An 18,951-nucleotide genomic window follows, 5' to 3' on the forward strand; every position below is an offset into this window, starting at 1 on the left:
ACGCCCGAAACAACGTCCGTGCGAAGCGGGGCTCGAATGGCTGGCGAAATTGCGATATCTGTGGGTTTGGTTGCCGTCGCTTGGTCTTTCTGGGCTGTGTAGCTGCAGCGGAGTTGGATGGCGAGTCCTTTCCATGAATAACTCTCCAAATAGTCGTATTCATTGCACGGTGTTTGCCATGGTACATCCCCATTCATTTGGAAAATTGAGTGGATGGACTCCACTCCACAAGGCCTCCGAGAAAGGTCGCGTGGATGTTGCCAAGATGCTGGTGGAGAACGGCGCCCACGTTGATGCGCCAGAAGAAGTATGTGCTGCAAGGATAGGATGCAGAAAAATTCATTTGGAAGGAGGATGGATGAACGCCACTTTGCATCCCAGAATGGCCGCGCGAATGACGTGTAGACTGTTGCTAGCACCAGGATTTCAGTCGCTCGAACTCGGCGCATCCTCCATGCACGAATTCAACATCGTACATTCGCACTAGTCGCTATTGCAATACGCCCCTATCTCCACCTCCTCATGTGGGGACGGCTGGAGCCACACGCGGGGTCGCCCGTCCCCACCCACCATGAGGACGACGAGTGTGGAGCATGCATAGCAATCAGAAATCGATAACATGCCCTCCCCTCTCCGCGTAACGCGTAAAGGCCAACATGTCTGCAACTTTTACTTCGCCCGCCGCATCCTCTCCCGCACGCGAAAGCTCCGCAATTCTTGTTATGATGGTGGCGCGCCTTTTCGCGTGCCATGTCGATCACACGCCGAGCTGGACGTTTGTACTGCAAACACCACACTGGCAATGGAGCATTTTCAAGCCGCTGGTCGACCAGAGAAAGTGTGGCCGAGGTGAACTCCCCAAGCAGAGTTTGTGTGCTGCTCTGCCGAGCTCTGTGGGCATCGTGTGGCCAAATGTTTGACTCGATGACCAGCGCTGCTGTTCGGACTAGTTACTAGCGTCCTTTCAACTAACTAGTACTACTAGACCTCGCAGGATTAGCTAGTACACCTACGGATGTCACCCCTCGGCCGGAATTAGTGTGCTGTTTGTTGCCTCAAAACATGCCAAAAAAATCTGAAAATTGGCTTGTTTCGGTCCAATATTTGTCCAATATTCGCCTCATCTCGGAATCGTCCAACATGGCGAAGGAGACGGAAGGGTTGCCACCAGGCGCGGTGCACGTCAAGTGCACAGAAAAGAAAGAAGGCGGCAAGAAGGAAGAAGTTCCAGCTGTGATCTTGCTGCGGGAAGCGCTGTGGATGAAGACAGCGACACGGAAACTGTCGATCGCATTCAAGGACATTCAGGACCTCCAAGTGAACGCCGCGGGGGCGTCCGCGACCAAGGCAGCGCGGTTTTTGATGCGGTTCCGTGTGCGATCACAGCCACCTATTTCGACATTCATCCTGGAGTTTGCCAACAACGACGACCTCCAACGGACGAAGTTGCAACTCAGCCATTGCATTTCGTCATGGACTCCACCCTCCCAGCAATCAACGTCGCGTGGTGAAGGCACGACCCCGTCGTTTTGCGTTCTCTCTCTCTTATATATTTTATACTTGCGACCAGGCGTGTCAGAAGCCGAGCTAAAGCTGCGCCAGCAGCTGCTGCAAAAGCATCCCAACACACTAAAGCGTCAGTACACCGACATGGTTACAGGTAGCAAGCGTATCCCCCAAGGACTACGTCCCATCGCATCTTCGTACAAACACTTTGTAGGCGGTCTAATTTCGGAAAACGATTTCTGGAACCTGCCTTGCCGCAAACAACTCCTGTTGACCGAACAGTCGAAGCGCCAAAGGACGGGCAAAACGTCCGAGATTTTGTCGGATGTGCAGGGCGAAAACCAGAGCGGCGGCAAGTCCGTCAAGTACAACTTGAACCCGGAGATCATCCACCAGATCTTCGTGCAATATCCCGTCGTGTATTTGGCGTACCAGGAGCAAGTGCCCGACAAAATGACTGGACTCGAGTTCTGGGGCCTTTTTGTCAAGTCCAAATACGCCCATCGCGACAAAAACAGCTTGGCTAACGGTGGTGCTCATGCCCTGGGTCAGCCCGAAGACCTCTTTACCCGATACGAGGAAAAGTACGAGGCCAAGCTGAAGCAAAGCGGGCCACGCGACGTTTCCAACGTCGACCCGTTGATCAACTTGGCAGCATCGTACACGGACGACGCGCCAGACCCGACGGCGGCTCGCGCGACAACCGACACAAATTTGGCCAAATTCAATCGTCATGCCGCCGATGTCCTGCAGGTCAAGGTCACGGCCGCGTCGGCCGCGCAGGACTCGGTCACGCTCGCCGTTGAATTGGACGACTTGGCACCGACTGTTCCAACTCCCGTCCTGCCGTTGAGCTTGGAAAATGCATCGCGGTACTTTGAGCACGATAGCCACTCCATCAGGCCAAACGTACGTAGCGCTGTTGCGTGCAGTGGTTGGAGTAGTGGGGAGTTGCATGCCGTCGTGGAATTTTTCACATTTTGTCGGGCTCGTGCTTTGATTAAAACCCGAAATCATGGGATAGTTGCAGGCGACCAAGTCGGAAAGTGGCGGCGGGGCGGGGCAGTCGACCAAGTGGCATGCATCTCAAGTCGCCATGTCTCGCATGATGCTGAGTTCGTTGGACCTGTCCGCGGCGTTTCCAGGTATCGATGCGCCAAACATGTGGATGCGCTTGTGCAAAGTCGTCTGGACAATTGCCGTGTTGTTTCACGCTTGGACGTTTTGCCGCGGTTGCTGTGACGTTTGTGATCGTGACTGAGCTGGTGAACTCGTCGACGCTGACATGGCATGCGTTTACTCGGTCGACGAGGGATGATTGCATGAATCAGTTGCGATTTCTGGCGTCGTGTGCTTGGCCAGGATGCGTATGGATGGACGTCAACAACTTCGTTGTCGACAGCTTTGGACAGTGTTTGCCTCGAAACACAATAGTTTTCGGTGCATGGCGAACGGCAGAACCGATGGTTTTGACATGGAGAACTCGTTTTGTTCAGTTGCATCGGTTTAATATTGCTAACGGCACGCGACTCGAGCGCAGCAAACGCACGCGGCATATTGAAGGAAGTGCTCAACGAAAGCGACGAAACGAATGCGCTGGACCAAGCGAATAAGCACACCGACACACGGTTTATCTCGAGGTAGTGTTCGGTTGAGTTGGGACACTTCATCTTGTGTCGTTCTGCCCTTGTAGCAATTTCAAGACCCAACTGACCAACCACTTTCACGACGTGAGCGAATTGTTGCGCCATTACTTGAGCTTCAAAGCCAAGGCAACACTGGATGGGACAGCTGAAGCACGGAGTAAACTCGAGCGGATCAAAGTCAAGATGGGCGAAAAATTCGAGTACTTGGAACACATTCGAAACAAGCTCCCGCCCGCCGAAAAAACAACGCTCGCGCCGCTGCTCACGCCATTTCTCGACCAACTCAACATTCCGTTCTTGGATGAAGATTCCAAAGCGTTCTAGGCTGCGTTGGGCTTTGAACACGCTTTGGGAATGCCTGCCAAGTTGAATTTCATTTGGTGCGGCGTCAAGATATTCGACCATTTGGTTGCTCGAATGCCTCATGGCATGCGAGCTACCCTATCGCCCTTGACTACAATCATTCTACCTGGCTTGCCGGACATCAGTCGTCCCATCTTTGCATATTGGTTACGACTTGTCTACCTTATTCTGCTGCACAGAATAGCGTGCTACGTGGTTGCAATAGGGATGATGGCGTGTTTGGAATTAAACAGGTTCGGCTCGTCGCTGCGAGTGCACGCCGCCCGCCTCGTCCATTTGGGGGGAAGGTTTCGATTTGGGAGAAGGCGGTTTATTGAATGCCAGAGCCTTGAAATGTTCGGACAACGAGTCGTCCAAGGCCGAAGAAGGGGCCACCGGAGTTGAAGCCTAACGGCATATGCATGAACGGATGGTTGTTGTCGGTTGAGTCCATACTGTTGTTGCGGTAAGGACGAGTGGGATTGGTGGAGGGGGCGTTGGTGACACGTCTCCAAGAGAGTGCATTGGCGGCACTGGTGGAATTTCCTCGGCGATAGGCATCGCGCAGACGATTGCATCAAAGTCGGGGGCCGTTGGGGTCACTGGCGCTTCCAGGACGACAGACACGGAGTAGTGTTCATAGCACACGACGCAAAACGAGTCCTGGTATTGATTTTGGTACGTGCATCGAAGGCAGCGCCAGCTCCCGTCCGTCGATTCGACACTGGCGTCCCCATCCTTGTCCATGCCTGAAATCTCGTTCGGAACTGCCTCACCGGCGCTCTATCGTCGCATTTCGTCCCTGTGACGTTACTCGAAGGGGAGAAGTATTGTCCATCCAGGTGCCTCATGGCGCAAAAGCGAACTGTTTGAAATCGTTCAAGGCAAGAAAGTGGTGCAGGAGGCATTTCGGATGGCATCTCCACACTCCGTTCGGAACAGATTGTACCTCGCCAGTGTAGACGGCGGCTTGTTCCCACTTGGCACTAGGGTAGACTTCTTGTATGGTGTCCCATTCCTGTAAAACTTCTTCCAGCGCTAGCTTCAGACGCACTGGCACCTCCAATCTAGCTCGATATCCGTCAGAGTTTAGTCACATGACCTCAACTTGACAAGGTACTCAAACGTGCATGCGTGGAGGGTCGAGTACTTACGCGGTCCATTGAGTTGGGTTATTCAATGCGACTCGCAAGTCGGCAGCAGTGGCGAGCCAGTGCTGTCTACACTCAACGACGTATGACGAGGATGAGATGCAACTTCGAGCGATATACTAGGGTGAGCGACAGCCCATCCCTACCCTGTCATGTAGCTGACAACGTGATCAATTTGCGATGTCGAAATCCCTGTCGAAGTGGCCGATCCCATCCGTTGAATCGCGAGCTGTACAACCGCCGCCGTTGGGTCATCATCTGCCACGCGCCATGTAGTCATGATGCGCCTTGAAAGTACGTGTCCACCCACAATATGGTGGTGTATTTTTAGCCATCTGAGCGATGACATTTGAAACATGTGAAAGTGCCAGTATGCTTTATCCAAGTACGAGATGGCCCTCCGATGTCGGTCATGTTTTGTTTACGTGGATGTGCTTTCCGTGCTCCGCGGACTGCGCAACAAACTTGCTCGAGATGCAGCCTCCATGCCAGAGGTATTTCGTCGCAGGCACTGGTGGACGAATGGATTTGGATAGTTATATATATATATTCGGAGACCGATGAAACATGATGGCGTTAGCACTGGAGGTACGCAGCCGCGGCAACGACAAACACACACACGTAGATGAAAAAGTTGTCGCTCGGGGCGGATGGTGCGGGAGCTTTGGTGGGTTTGGGCTTGGCGGGTGCAGCAACTTCCTCCTTCAACGTCCCAATGCACAGCTTGTCCATGATGGCGAGGGCGTCCGAAGTGTGCCCAATATCTTCGAACAGGTCGTTCACGTCTGTGCCAGCATTGTCCAGCACCAACTCGGGGCCACCGGGGTGGCTGTTGATGAACGAAGTGAAGTCGTACACTTTCTTGGACCCGGCCCGACCGATCACGATCCAGCAGTCCTTTTCCGTGTTGTGCGTGGCAATTTCGTCCAGAGTAAAGACTTTAACAGCGGAGGCAACCATGCTCACGTGGGCTTTGATGCGACGATGCCGAGGGAAATCAATCAATGATGCCAGCAAGTGTGTGTGGCTGCGTTGTAGTGGTCGCCTCCGAGACGGAAAGCTTGACACACCTTTTCATCGGCCCATCTTTCACGCAACAACGTCCATGATATCCTGGAATCAATTTGTCGTCGTACGTGCGTACGAGTATCGCTTTGGTAGATACTCATTGACATGATATCATGTAGGACCTCTGTTGGTCGTGCACCTCGAAGGAGTGCAATTTATGCACCAACAGCCGCGTCGATATAAAGTTGGCTCCACGTCACACTGCACGGCTATGTGGACACGCCGAGCTTCGCACGTCCCTGGAGGTCGCGTCGGTGGTCAAGTTGCGATGACAATCCAGAAAGATTTCCCCATGGACGTTTAACAGGTTTGTGCCCTTGAACGCCGCTGGGAGGGATTCATTTCAGTGGCGAAAAGAGCAACCATCCTCCCATTCCCAACGCCATGGCTGGCGTCCACAACGAATCAAGGTAGCATCTTGTTCGAGGACGATGCCGATGAGAGTCTCCCCGACCCAGCGCATCGTCGTACCGCCAACTGGAAGGCAGGCTGGACGCGCATCTAACCACACCACAGAGCTGATGCTATTTCTTTAGGAGCACTAGTACAGCATTGACATCTTTCCAAGTGCTATGGATGTATTCCACTGCTGCTTCAGCGATCCGTGTCAATGGCACATGGCAACGAAGTTCTAGGCCGGCGACCTCGAACGGTGTCTGGACATCGCACCAATTGTGTCCTCATCCCAAGCACAGCATCCGATAGCGGTTGAATGTTTAGCATTCAGACGCACACTGTGGTTGCGACGACGGTATCTCGCGGCAAATGGATGGCCATGCTGCCTTCAAATGCGCCCAAGGATGCGTGGAACAAAGTGGCTTTTTTGCACTTGTGTCCATCATACCCTCTCCTTCGGCACTCACACGGCGATACTTCCTATAGACACCCATACGCACTACAAGTTCAACCTGCAATGTCCTCATAGTCGCCTTCTCCACCGAGCGGCCGTCCACCATGCCATGCCGACGACGTCCATCGCACCCAAGCTGCTGGCTGGGAGGGTTGGCCCCATCCATCGAAGCTCCTTGGTGACCTTCCGGATCATTATCCGGAAATGCTTGCTGATTGGTGCATTTCGAACTCTCAACCCTGTTACACTTGCATACGAATTTGAAGTGTAAATTTGTACCAAAGATGGGGTCCACGACGAAAAACCGTCAACTTTCCCGATCACAACCACAGCATATGTTATTTTGTTCATGCATTCGACTGATTTTCTATACGAATCATAAAACAATTTATATAATTTTGTACCATGATATGATGAGTAACGTCGTCTGCCATAGTGATGACGTCGCCTCTGCGGCTCGAATGACTGCTCCGTTCACGGCATAATCTCAAACGATGGCGAGCGAGCTCAAGGTGTACACGGAAGCCGACGTCGCGGCCCACAAGACGGCAGACGACTGCTGGATCATCCTTGGCGAGGATGGCTCCAAGAAGGTGTACGATATCACCAAGTACCTGGACGACCACCCCGGCGGTCCTGAGATCGTGCTTGACGTGGCTGGCAAGGATGCCAATGAAGAGTTCGAAGACATCGGGCATTCGTTGGACGCGCGCAAGGTGTTGGAGAAGTACTTGATTGGTACGTTGAAGGAAAGCGAAGAGAAGAAGAAGAAGGCCGCGAAGAAGAAGGCGGAGAAGGCGTCGCCGAGCAGCGGTGGCGGCAACAACGTCCTCATGGTCGTGTCTGTGTTGGCCGTTGTTGCTGCGTTGTACTACCAGTACGTTTTGGCTCCCGCCAAGTCGGCGGCGAAGGGCGGCAATTAAATTTCAACTAGACGTGCCAATAACTTACTTTCCCATAGCATGCATTCTCACCCGTGCGATGGTGTGCCATGGCATCCTGTTCCTCTCTTTCTCCTCTTCCTACATCATCTCCGTCTTCGTCCCAGGTCTCCACTCAATCTTTGCACCGGTCATGCTGCACTCGCATGCTGTGAGAGAATGGGCAGTGTCGCGCACGTCCGTTTGGTCCATCGAGACGTGCGCATAAGTCTCTGCACCTTATCTAGAAACACGAAGGTCCAGCGGGCCATTTCAGAAAGGTCCGAACGCCTTGTCGGACGAAAGAACGATGTCATGCTCTTGGTTTTAAGACCGACGGGAGCTCTGCCCTCCTCTACTCCGTCATGACCACATGGCAGCTTCTACCAGACCACGGTCGACCTTTTATTCGACCACGGCTTGATACCCGGCCCAGGAAGGACCTCCCAGGGATGGCCTCAGAATGTAGAATGGATAGGATCGACTCCCTCGCTCGGCTGCATCTCGCAGGAGGAGGTCGGTAGGCCACCGCTTCATCGTGTCGACAGTTTCGCTCGACTTGGAACTGCAGGCATGAAACGTCGGGCTAGATTGGAAGCACGTGCACACGGCGGACGATGATCTTCGAAGCAGTCGAGCGCGGCGACTTGCGCCAAGTCGAGGGTTGTGCGCAGTCGGTGGACCTCCACTCGTCGCAGAAAATGCAGCTCCAAGTAGGTCGGTCGCAGTTTGTCTCGATTCAATTTGTCGTCGACGCAGGGCAAGGGAAAGCCATTCTTGGCCAGCGTTACGCCGCTCGCGTTGGCATGTTGGCTGGGCCATGGAGACATTGCAGCGTATTTGGTGGGTGTCGACGCCTCTCTAGTCAACGCTGCGAGCGCGGTACAGTTCCAAGTCGCGATCTCATCGGCAACTCAAGCGCCAACGCATCTAGGACGGCCTCCGGCCACTCATCGCCGCGTGTTTGCGCCAACATGTACACATTGTGACCATGTTAGTTGCCATCGAAGCCCTTGACGTCAACGCCCCGCATGAGGTACACGACGATGTCGCAGGCACGTTCGCACTCAAGGCAGCCACTCGACGCAGGGATCCAGGTATGCATTGACGATTGCGGCCGACCAAGTGTGGGTGGATGGCGCCAAGGTGTTGCTCACTCGACTGGACCTGCAAGTGAACATGCGCAACCAAGTATGTTGGTTCATTCCCACCGACGTCCATGATGCTTTACCGTCCGAAGAATGGCCGCACCGCGCTGTCCGTTGCAGCCGAGAGCGTCCATGGTGCTGCGATTGTCGAGAGCTTGCTGCATCGGCAAGAAGTCCTCATCAACGAGGCTGACACCCTCGTGCGTGGACGCTGCCACTCGATTTCTTGTATCGGTCATCACAATCGTGCTAGACTGGGTTCTCGCCGCTGCACGTCGCAGCCAAAGCAGGCCACGTGGACGCCGTCGTGATGCTTGCCCAACGGCCAGAAGCCGACGTGTGCCACCAGGCAAACAAGGTGCGGTCATGTTGTGCACAACCATCGGCGTCTCAGCGGCACAAGTAATTTCGTGCGCGCAGTTCAAGTACACGCCATTGCATCATGCAGTCCAGACCAACAAGGTGGCGGCGGTCGACGCAATTCTCGCCCACCCAGCGCTAAACTTGAAGCTCGAAGACGTGGTCGGTGCTCGTCGCTCGATTGCGTTGTGTGACGAAGGGGGGGCTTTGCTTAGAACGGGATGACTCCGTTCATGCTAGCTGTCCATCTTGGACACGGTGAAGTGGTCGCGCGGATGCTGCGAGTCGCGGCAGTTGTCGACGATATCAACAAGGCGAGTGTCGTTCGCTGTCATCATGAGCTCATGTGTTTTGCACAGGGCCACCCGGCGGCGCTGATACAAGCATGCGTCCATGGTCGCGGCCCAGTCGTCCATCAGTTGCTGGCCGTGCCCACGATAGATGTCAACGTTCGGGGACATGTATGCCGCGATGGTTTTCAACGGCGTGCTCACGATTTGCGGTAGAGGGGCCGCACTGCCCTGCATGAAGCGGTATCGAACGACATGTGTCGCGAAGTCGACGCGTTGCTGCGCCACCCCAGCATTGCGTCAAGCGTCCACACCGTCGCAGACGTCCGTCGTGATCCCGACTTGCCTTCGTGCTTGTCTCACTCGTCGGTATATCAAAGGTTGACTCGACGCCATTCTACCATGCCGTGGAGCGGAAACGGGTGCAATGCGTCAAGTTGTTTCTTGCCCGGCCAGACTTGGACATTTGCGTTGGGGTAATGGGGCCACAGGCACTCGGTACGTTCAAACAAAAACGTGTAGGCGACGGGCGTGCTGTATGCGGCTGCGAGAGAGCGCACGGTCGAGATTGTCCAGTTGCTCTTGCAGGACGGACGATTTCCAGTCGACGAGACGACTCTGGTTTGTTCCGTGTGCCACTTGCATGGCTAGACGACGATGTGTTGCAGGACGGGAACACTGTGCTCCACGGAGCGGCGCTTGGCGGCAACATCGACATCGTCAAACGGTTGCTAGCCGAGCCCAACGTCGCGTTGAATCATCGAAACAAAGTACGTCTAGAGTTGGGCGGCTGCATTGTCATGGACGGGTTTCATCGATGTTTTTTTTTGTCCATGTAGTCGGGGCAAACGGCCCTTCATGTTGCCGCCAGGAGCGGCTACGACGTCGTTGTCGCGCTGTTGCTGGAAAATCCAGCGCTGCATCCCGTCAACCTCCAGGACAACGTACGAGTGAGTTGCACGTACGGTTGGAATTCAAATGGAGAGGTGCCAGAACGAATACACACCATTGCACCACGCGTGCGAGGCGGGCAAGGAGCGCGTCGTATCAGCTCTCTTCAAGCGAGACGACATCGATGTTAACATGACGTGCAAGGTACATGATGGACTGTTGTCAGTGGTCCGACGGGTTGCGCAGGCCGGCAACACACCGCTCATCGTGGCCATCCAGCATCGACACGATAGCTGCATCAAGTTGTTGCTCCAGCACCCCCACGTGCAACTAAATCATCGCAACAAAGTGCTGTCGAACGATATTGGCCATCCATGTCGATCTCCGTGGTTCATGGCCAACAAATTTGTGTAGAAACAAGACGCAGCTTTGTTCATGGCCGCGCATTTGTCGACAACTTCGTTAACCCTGTTGCTCGGCCACCCTGGCATGGACCTCTCGGTGAAAAATGCGGTACTTACATGGCTGCCATCGAATGTGCATTCGCCAGACTCTGGCTAGAAAAACCAAACCGTGATGCAAGTTGCGTTGGAGATGGAGCGATGGCCGTTTGTGGCAGGTCTCATTGCGCACGGCGTGCCGTTTGAAGTCTTGTACAAGGTACCCTACCTCATGCGACGGTCCATTCATGGCCGCGCCTAGTCCAAGTTGCTGCTGCACAAACTTGTGAACGATTTGACGCCGGCGTCCGGCCTCAGACTCCTGCTGCAGGATCTTCCGTTTTCGCTGGACCCGGCCACCGGAGCAGTCGTCCCAGTCGCCAAGCATCACTATTCCTGGACAACCTTCATGGACTTGTCCTTGGCTGTGTCGTCGGAATTACGACGCCAAACGGTACAAGCCGTCGTCAACCACCCTCTCTATGCGCGCCACCGCGCGAGTTTTGTTCGGGAGCTTGCGTGCGCCACCGATGCGAATGGTCGCACGGCGCTTCAGATTACGGATGCGACAACGAGGGCCTTTCTCAACGAGCAATTGTACTTTTGCAGTCGGTACGAGCTGTTCGACGGGCCACCGATCCACATCAGCGCCACCGCCGTCGTCGTTAACGCGTATGACTATGGCATTTTCAAACAAGTGTTTGGCATGCATGCGGCATCGGGGCACTTGACCAAGGCAGCATTTCAAGCATGCCTCCAAACACTAGGCCAGCCCGCCGTGGCGTCAAAATCGGTACCGTGCCATGCCCACAAGCGTTTGTGGTGTAACTTTCATGGTCTCTAGACGGAATCTCAGCACCGCGAGGTTGACATGTGGGACCAAAACAAGGACGGCACCGTGTCCGAGCCTGAGTTCCTTCGATTCTGCGACCGAACGTACGGCGGCAAGCTCAGAGTCGCCGTCAAGTTCATGCGGAATGCGGACGAACACGCAAGAGAGATCAACATGCGCCAGGGATTGAACAACGCAGACTGTGTCTTGGGGCTGTTGCCCATGGCCGATCCGTTGGTCGTTAAAGAGCAAGTGGCCCATCTGACGCTCCACCATGACCTCGACATGACTGCGTACCCGTGCATGTTGGTCATGCCCGCCGCGGATCGAAGCTTGGAGGATATTTACTTGAAGGAACGCCCAAACGACAACCACATCCGAAGCATGTTGCAGGAAGTGGCTGAGATGCTGCTGCAGCTCCACGCGAACGGCGTCGTGCACGGCGACGTGAAGAAACTCAACGTGATACGAGTGGACCACCACATGCGCCTCATCGACATGGACGCTGCAACACCGATGCACCACCCCGTCGGCGCCAAGTTTAGTTCGGGGTCGTTGCCGCCAGGTAGTTGTCGATCCAATCGTTCCATTCCCCTGCATCGTTCGATCGGTAGAAATGTTTTACAAGCTCAAGAACGACGGCGAGGTGGCCCAGTACACGTCGTACTGGGCGCCACATATCCAGGAGAACCCGGAGCTGTGGGCCAAAGTGCAGCCCCGTCATGGTTGGGTCGTGAAGGCATTCCATGGGGACCCCAACGCGGCGCCGCTGCCGTACACGCTGGAGAAGGCCACCCCCGCCGTTGACGTGTGGGCGTTTGGTGTCCTCATGTACCAGATGTACAGCGGCGTCGAGTTGGTGCCGACGGATCGAAACCAAGACGTGGATGATTCGAGCATCGAGCGCGCCGCGACGTGGACCGAGGACGAGTTGGCTCTTCGCATTCAAAACAAGGTGGCTAACCCGCTCGCACGAGACCTCATCGTGAAGCTGTTGGCTGTCGATCCCCTTCACCGCATCAGCGTCAAGGAGATGCTCGGCCATGGGTACTTCGACGTCAAACTCGACAGCTCGACGGCGCTGCAGATAATCGAAGCAAAGCTGGAGAAACTCAACGACCAAGTGACCAGCGGATTCCAGACCATGAACGACCGGTTCGACCAAGTGGTCGAGCTCTCCCATGTGATGCTCAAGCAGGTGGGCAAGGCCAAGGAAGATCTCATGCGCGGCATTTTTCAAGCGACTGAAGTCCGCGTGCCGACGTCGTTCGTGCTACTCCCGTTCAACATCTTGGAGAAAATGGCCGACGACGCAGAAGGGGTGCTGGACGAAGCAGCCAACTTCATTCGGCAGGGGATGGAAATGGGAGCTCGGTTCATGAACGCCGTCAAGTCGAGTAAAGGCATCGGGAGTGTTGTGAAGCTTGTGTTGCCTGGCGAGCCGCTGTATTTGTACCTGATCGACGAGGTGCTTGGGGCACCGGTGGTGCCGCCGCTTTTGCCAGACAAGTCGAAACCTCTGTACCCGATCAAGATCGAGACCAAATCGGACGAGTACGTGGCATTCATGGCGACCGCAATGCCATACATCCAAACTGGGTTCAAGCTGCTCAAGGGAGTCAACACGGTGGCGTCGATGGCCAAGGCGCTCGGTGTGCCATCGCTAGACAAGGAGGTCCTGCAGGGGGTCCAGGACAAGATCGAGCACGCCAAAAAGACGTCGAGTGTATTTGACTTTGGGGTGTTGCAAGACGCCGTCGAGGCGCACGACATGGGGGCACCTGTGCATCGCATTCGAGGGGCAGCGCTTCGAGAGTTGGAGCGCTTCTTCGACGCGATCGACCAAGACAAGGACTTTGCAGGACTCGGACGAACGTACTCGGCGTCGGGTCAGGTCCTGTGGACGTCCAAGTCGACGATCGAAACGTTTGAGAAGGCGAAACGACCGACCCAAGTCGAGACACCGTCGGATAAAGCAGAGACCAAGTCGGCCGCAGGACCCACGGCGCACGAAATCTACGCTCAGCTCGTCAAGCGACCCCTCGACTCGGAACGCAAGGTCGGGTTGTAGCACTGCGCCGTGAATGGAAACACTCATGTTGTCGTAGGTGCTTCGCACACCAGGCGCGGTGGCAGTCATGCGATGACTTGTCAAAACAATATGCTGATGGCGGTACATTGCCATGCCAAAACAAATCGTAGTCTCCATCTCGAAATGGAGTGGACGGCCCTATGGCTGTATCAAAGCAAAACACTTTGAAAGAAAGGAGTGTTTCAATGATGTTGCGAAGACTTAACTTGGGCGTAAACTGCCCCATGTCCTGGAGGCGCCGCCACACTTGACTCGTTCGTCCCGTCGCCACACAACAGGTTGTTCAGTGGGCCGCTCTACATCGCCGAGCGACTGCGCGTCATGAACCCGATGACGGTCACTTAGCATGGTGCTGTTGTGTCGCCATCGCGCCAGGCTGTGGCATTGAACTACTGACTCCATCCATCGCTCGATTCGAACGGCATGGCCTCGTATAAACGATTTCGCGTGAATTTCCTGGCCGTCTCTACCCTGACCTGTCGCAGAAAGTACCGATTCGGTACTACTCCGAGGTACCTAATATGGTAGCGACACCGCACTTGGATGGACTTTCTCCAGAGATAGGCAACGGTGTAAATATAGTCCACCAACACAACATCACGCCCACCAAGGCGGAGGTGCCAGGGCACAACCTCGTTCGGTTCCATCGCCGCACGAGCCTTCATGTCGTCGATGTGGCGCGCATGGCCATCGCACAGAGAGCGACATATCACGTGCTTCGAGTGACGCTTTGACTTGTACACCGTTTTTTCCTACCAGTTGGGTGCTGTCAACACGGACAGCATGCTGCTTTCTCGACTGACGAGACCGAATCAAACTTTGGTGACGAGGGTGTCAGTGGTCGTCGAAGTATCATTTCCGTGGCGCAACCACACGCGCATTGGTTTCATCGCACATGCCGATGTGACGCGTCGTCACACACATACGTTGCGGGGTGGTGCTCGCATCGGCGATCCAGTTGTGGTCGCAATGTGCGTGAATCATCTCGACTTCGCTTGGGTTCATTTGAAAATATTGTCGATCGCAGCCACCGATCCAACGATGCGCTTCGGGTGGTGGCTTCTTCCATGCATGCTCGTCGTACTGGCGACGACGTGTACTGCCCACGCGAGCCGACACCACAAAGCTCCACGCTTTCGCCACCATCGAGTGATGTCCGCGAACAAAGCAGCTCGCAAGGAAATCTTCGCCGCAGTCGTCAACCGAGGTTTCAACGAAGCCATCAAACGCGACGACGAAAAGGCCCACAATGCGTTTCGTGCAGGCGACATGGACGCCAATGCAAAGCACTTGGCTGCCGGCGACAAAAAACGAGCGATCAGAGATAAGGTCGTTCCACCCATCGGAATTGTCGAAGGCATGGCGTTCGCCAACGGACCTGCCATCGCCGTGCGAGCGGCCGAGATGGGGGAGCTCAAACTCAAGAAACATCGAGACGCCGCAGTTGCAGCGCATGCGAAAACCCAAACTGGACACGACAAGAAAGCGTCCCCCGATGCCCAAAAGATCAACGACCGGGCCAACATGGTCAGGTTGACCAAGAACATGGCCAAAGGAATGGACGTTGTCAACAGCGCGATCGACGGGGCCATCGTGATTGCCGATGGCGCCATTGGCGCAGCCATCAATGGTCCAAGCACGGACTCGTTGAAGAAAGCGGGCAAGGCCATCTCGGGGGCGGCGGAAGGATTCGCAGCCGCAGGTATGGGCGCAGTCGGCCTCGCCAAACACGCACATGTCATGGGTCTCAAGAAAAATTCGGAAAAGAATTGGGACAAGGCCCGAGCCGCCATGAAGGACGGGCGACTGAAGCCAGGGCCTGTACCATCCACGATTGCTGCCCCAACCACCACCAAACAACGAGTGGTCATCGACGCCATGAAGAGTGTGCCCAAGAAGGCTGCCGATTGCATCAGCAATTGCGTCCGAGCAGTCCAGAACATTGGGAAACCCAAATCCCGCGGCTAGGTCACGACAGACATCCGTAGGAATAACCAAGGCGCAGAATTTTGAATTAGCTATGGTCGGCGTCGCATGGGGTTACCAGTCGTAACGAAAGAAAAAGTGCTTTGCAGTCACCAACTCCATCGCTTCGCCCCAGCTCGACGCGCTCGCTTTGGATCAAAGTTGCTCGCCGAGCAGGGGGGCACCGTCTCCATTGAATTCACCGCATTTCTGCCACCACTTCGTCGCCTTGAATGGATCGATCGATTCGGATACGCTCCAACTACGAGACGTCTACTGCCACAACGGCACACTCGTTCCTTCACCATCATGAAGCGAGGGGACTCGACTCCTCCCGACGGGGGGCAACCCCGTGCATTGGACGAGATTGGCTACCTTGAATGCACTACGCCAGTCCAGATCAACGACGTGCCACAAGCAAGCGAAACAACTCCCTCGTCGCACCCGCGACGTCGATTTTCGATCCCAGCATCGGGGTACAGCGCATTCCGTTGGTCGACCTCGATCAGTTGCTCAACCGGTTTTGGTTTCGCTCGTCTAACAATAGAGTGTCGTGGCCGAAAATACCTCCAGTGCCGCGCTCGCTTCGGAGAAGACCCGACGACCATGCCCAGCGAGTACTTGCAGAAGCAGCAAAATGTCCCGATGATGTTCCGTCGGCACGGCGACGTCACGCCCAAGCCTCGAGGACATGTGTTGGGGGGCCATGTCCCTGCTCACGTGTACACGCGGCAGCTCGACGTTGCCACCGCCGACACGTCGCCGCTCGTGCCATTTGACCCGACCAAGTCGAAAGTTCCCAACTTCATCTCGATGGACAAAAAGGTGCTCCGGTTCGACGGCTACTTTCTCGAAGCTGTGCACGAAAGCAACGTCGAGAACTTTCGCGTGCGCAAGTGCGTGGTGCTGTACTACCTCGAGGACAGCACGATTCAGATCATCGAACCCAAGGTAGGGCTGCCGTCCTCGCCATGCCCACGACAAGCTCGAGTAGCCCTTGTCATGTGTTTCGCCTGTAGGTCGAGAACAGCGGGATCTTGCAAGGCAACTTTGTCAAGCGCCACCGCATTCCCAAGCCGGAAAGTGGCGGCGACGACATGGCGTACTACACATATGCCGACATCAACATCGGGAACCAAGTCACGTTTTACGGCCGCACGTTCCACATTCAGTCGGCGGACTCGTTCACGCGCAAATTCCTCCACGGCCAAGGAATTCCCGTTCCGGACGACCAGCCAACGCCGCGTGATGCCTACACGAGTAAGCGCGAGTTCTTTTCCCCCGTCGAGGGCATGCATCGCTATTCCCATCTTCCCCCTGTGCCATCGCGCCGCTGCTGGGGGAGGGCGTGGCGTCGTCTGCACCAACTAAACACGGCATCTGCATGTAGCAATGCGCCATGCCCACATGTCCCGCGAAACAGGTCAAGACATCGATGCCAACTACGGGAAGAAGCAGTACCCGATGAAGGAGTTTATGGAGGCGTCGTTGGGCAAGTTTGCGCGGCCGTCGGACCACCGCCGTCGGTTCATCGAGCACGATCGCCACGTCCTGCGTTGGTTTGCCTTGTGGGACGACACGTCCAAGCTGTACGGCACCAAACATCAGTACACTGTGCACTTTTTCCTCGCAGACAACACGGTCGAAATCCGCGAGTCGTATGAGCGCAACAGCGGGTGCGATCCGTTTCCGAAGCTGCTCAATCGCGTCCGCCTCTTGAAACAGCCCAAGTTTGAGGGCCCGTACGCGACGGCCCTTACAAACGTCGACCCGCCCCCCGACGATGACTACTTTAGCTGGGAACACTTGGCCGTGGGCGTCACGGTGAACATTTACAACCGCAACATTCTGCTCTTGGACGCGGACGACAGCACGCGGCAATGGTATGCCGACCACGGCATCGACGTCGGCAAGCCGCTCGTCGTCCATGACACGACGGAGAAGCCAAAACCGTTCGTGCCACCGCCGTACAACGGCATCGGGTCCGAGATCGACTCGCTGGGGTCGTGCTATCATCTCACCCCCAAGCCGCATCGAAAGTCGATGGACGAAACGGATAACAAGATCATTCTCCGATTCTGCGCCCACATGGACACGACCAAGCCGGAAGACGTCCACCGACGCTTTATCGTGAGCTTTATGATTTGCGACTTGTCCATCATGGTGATGGAACCCCCCCAGCGAAACAGCGGCATCGGCGGTACGAGATCGTGTCGACCAGTGGTAAAAATGGGTTGTAGGAGGCAAGTTTATGGAGCGAGGTGTCCACAAGAATCCCTGCAGGGGCACCCCGTTTGTCAAGTCGGACTTTTACGTCGGCGCGCGCATCGAAGTCGTCGGCCAGGCCTTCATCCTCGACAACCTGGACGAGTACTCGGCCAAGTACATGGAATCAAATCCCGCCGATTTCCCTTACGCCGACCGTGACCGCGCCTTGAAGAAGCTCAAGAACGCGTGGCAATCGGCGCTATGGCAAGACGTGGCGGGTGAGAAGGCGCTGACCGACGCGCAAGTCCGCCGCTGGCTCCGAGATTTCAAACTCGTTCCTCATGAAGTTATTGCGCTCTTGCGTGGGCCGTGCGGCAACGAAGACGGACACTTGGATCTCGCGAAGCTCAAGCAGGAACTGGCCACGTAGTTTGACAACACTGGAGCAACTAACACTGTATCAATGCATTTCGTGTGTGCGGACATCAGACTTGCAGGAAAACTCGAGTTGAGGCTACAAAGGGGGGAGGCACACTCGAACGGGCGAAGAGCGGTCATTGCCTGGACGCAATGCTGCGAACGGGTGGGCACCCGTCGAGCGCGCTGCTCCGCACATGTCACGTGGAGCGACACGTCCGAGACGTGCTGTGTCTCCAGGCCATGGACGTTGAAAACCTTTTGGCCAACCTCGTGGTTGCGACATGCGCGGTACACGCGTGCATCCATCCGCGCCGCATTACGCGCCGGGGCATGGAGTCCAGTGAGGTGTCGTCGAGGACGACCGATGCCAACGCCGTCTAGAAATCACCTTGAAGGGTGAAGTCGTTGCGAGCCATCCATTTCGATCGCGAAGAGAGTGGTATGCATGGCCAAGAGCCAGCTCACCGTGACATGTTGGCAACATGCGGTGCGCAGGACGTCGCTGCGATAAAGGCGCGGCAGCGAATTTCCCAAACTCGCAAGGCACACCGATCATGTCTTTGTGTCGAGCATCGTGTCGGTAGCTAAAACGCGTTTTAATCCACCCGCCGCGCGGACAACGTCGTCAGCTCGCGGCAGGACGCCATGCTACGAAGAGGCACTGCGCCGCGACAACTTGGAGGACTGCCGCGTGCATTTGGATCGTGCGCCATGCACACAGCCAAGTTGGGCGGGGTGATACAGTCGTCGTTCGTGTAGTTTAACCTTGTTCAAGGAATGCCCACGTGTGGCCCTTCTATGCCGCGCATGTCAGTTTTCGCC

General features: G+C 55.6%; 8 protein-coding genes across 20 annotated transcripts; 6 read left to right on the plus strand and 2 right to left on the minus strand.

Annotated features, from left to right (window-relative positions):
* Positions 1-1,092: 1,092 nt before the first annotated feature.
* On the plus strand, positions 1,093-3,648 carry H310_12416 (hypothetical protein). Of its 12 annotated transcripts, none has more exons than XM_008879460.1 (6): positions 1,093-1,513; positions 1,571-1,660; positions 1,721-2,415; positions 2,537-2,651; positions 3,047-3,146; positions 3,200-3,648. In XM_008879460.1, the coding sequence occupies exons 1-6, from the start codon at positions 1,141-1,143 to the stop codon at positions 3,474-3,476; spliced, it is 1,650 nt and encodes a 549-aa protein (XP_008877682.1). In that variant the 5' UTR covers positions 1,093-1,140; the 3' UTR covers positions 3,477-3,648. The 12 variants fall into 12 exon arrangements, with proteins under 12 accessions (XP_008877682.1, XP_008877687.1, XP_008877678.1 ...); XM_008879455.1 differs by having other exon boundaries at positions 1,117-1,513; positions 3,003-3,146; XM_008879465.1 differs by having other exon boundaries at positions 2,537-3,146.
* Positions 3,649-3,711: 63 nt separating this feature from the next.
* Positions 3,712-4,963, minus strand: H310_12417 (hypothetical protein). The gene is made up of 5 exons (XM_008879466.1): positions 4,792-4,963; positions 4,649-4,714; positions 4,444-4,561; positions 3,951-4,277; positions 3,712-3,902 (listed from the first exon to the last, which is right to left on the minus strand). The coding sequence occupies exons 1-5, from the start codon at positions 4,923-4,925 to the stop codon at positions 3,741-3,743; spliced, it is 807 nt and encodes a 268-aa protein (XP_008877688.1). The 5' UTR covers positions 4,926-4,963; the 3' UTR covers positions 3,712-3,740.
* A 3-nt stretch (positions 4,964-4,966) lies between these two features.
* On the minus strand, positions 4,967-5,692 carry H310_12418 (hypothetical protein). The gene has a single exon (XM_008879467.1). It carries the CDS (start codon positions 5,603-5,605, stop codon positions 5,222-5,224), a length of 384 nt encoding a protein of 127 aa, XP_008877689.1. The 5' UTR covers positions 5,606-5,692; the 3' UTR covers positions 4,967-5,221.
* Positions 5,693-5,934: 242 nt separating this feature from the next.
* H310_12419 (hypothetical protein) lies at positions 5,935-6,972 on the plus strand. Its single transcript, XM_008879468.1, has 2 exons — positions 5,935-6,197; positions 6,250-6,972. The coding sequence occupies exon 2, from the start codon at positions 6,502-6,504 to the stop codon at positions 6,832-6,834; it is 333 nt and encodes a 110-aa protein (XP_008877690.1). The 5' UTR covers positions 5,935-6,197; positions 6,250-6,501; the 3' UTR covers positions 6,835-6,972.
* A 69-nt stretch (positions 6,973-7,041) lies between these two features.
* On the plus strand, positions 7,042-7,570 carry H310_12420 (hypothetical protein). The gene has a single exon (XM_008879469.1). It carries the CDS (start codon positions 7,058-7,060, stop codon positions 7,484-7,486), a length of 429 nt encoding a protein of 142 aa, XP_008877691.1. The 5' UTR covers positions 7,042-7,057; the 3' UTR covers positions 7,487-7,570.
* A 490-nt stretch (positions 7,571-8,060) lies between these two features.
* On the plus strand, positions 8,061-13,735 carry H310_12421. 2 transcript variants are annotated; one of them, XM_008879471.1, is made up of 22 exons: positions 8,061-8,196; positions 8,243-8,365; positions 8,418-8,519; positions 8,573-8,674; positions 8,724-8,831; positions 8,885-8,989; positions 9,052-9,153; positions 9,207-9,305; positions 9,351-9,452; positions 9,498-9,605; positions 9,662-9,757; positions 9,804-9,902; positions 9,950-10,051; positions 10,121-10,225; positions 10,275-10,376; positions 10,419-10,520; positions 10,587-10,685; positions 10,734-10,832; positions 10,875-11,405; positions 11,457-12,009; positions 12,059-13,503; positions 13,553-13,735. In XM_008879471.1, exons 1-22 carry the CDS (start codon positions 8,101-8,103, stop codon positions 13,589-13,591), a joined length of 4,419 nt encoding a protein of 1,472 aa, XP_008877693.1. In that variant the 5' UTR covers positions 8,061-8,100; the 3' UTR covers positions 13,592-13,735. The 2 variants fall into 2 exon arrangements, with proteins under 2 accessions (XP_008877693.1, XP_008877692.1); XM_008879470.1 differs by lacking the exons at positions 8,061-8,196; positions 8,243-8,365; positions 8,418-8,519; ... (1 more) ...; positions 8,724-8,831; positions 8,885-8,989 and having other exon boundaries at positions 9,030-9,153.
* Positions 13,736-14,688: 953 nt separating this feature from the next.
* Positions 14,689-15,504, plus strand: H310_12422 (hypothetical protein; the record flags this gene model as incomplete). The annotated part of the gene is made up of 1 exon (XM_008879472.1): positions 14,689-15,504. One exon carries the CDS (start codon positions 14,689-14,691, stop codon positions 15,502-15,504), a length of 816 nt encoding a protein of 271 aa, XP_008877694.1.
* Positions 15,505-16,057: 553 nt separating this feature from the next.
* H310_12423 (hypothetical protein) lies at positions 16,058-18,194 on the plus strand. Its single transcript, XM_008879473.1, has 4 exons — positions 16,058-16,452; positions 16,521-16,761; positions 16,892-17,701; positions 17,742-18,194. The coding sequence occupies exons 1-4, from the start codon at positions 16,108-16,110 to the stop codon at positions 18,137-18,139; spliced, it is 1,794 nt and encodes a 597-aa protein (XP_008877695.1). The 5' UTR covers positions 16,058-16,107; the 3' UTR covers positions 18,140-18,194.
* Positions 18,195-18,951: the final 757 nt, after the last annotated feature.

This window comes from Aphanomyces invadans, assembly GCF_000520115.1.
Source record: "Aphanomyces invadans strain NJM9701 unplaced genomic scaffold supercont1.39, whole genome shotgun sequence".
NCBI lineage: Eukaryota > Oomycota > Saprolegniomycetes > Saprolegniales > Verrucalvaceae > Aphanomyces > Aphanomyces invadans.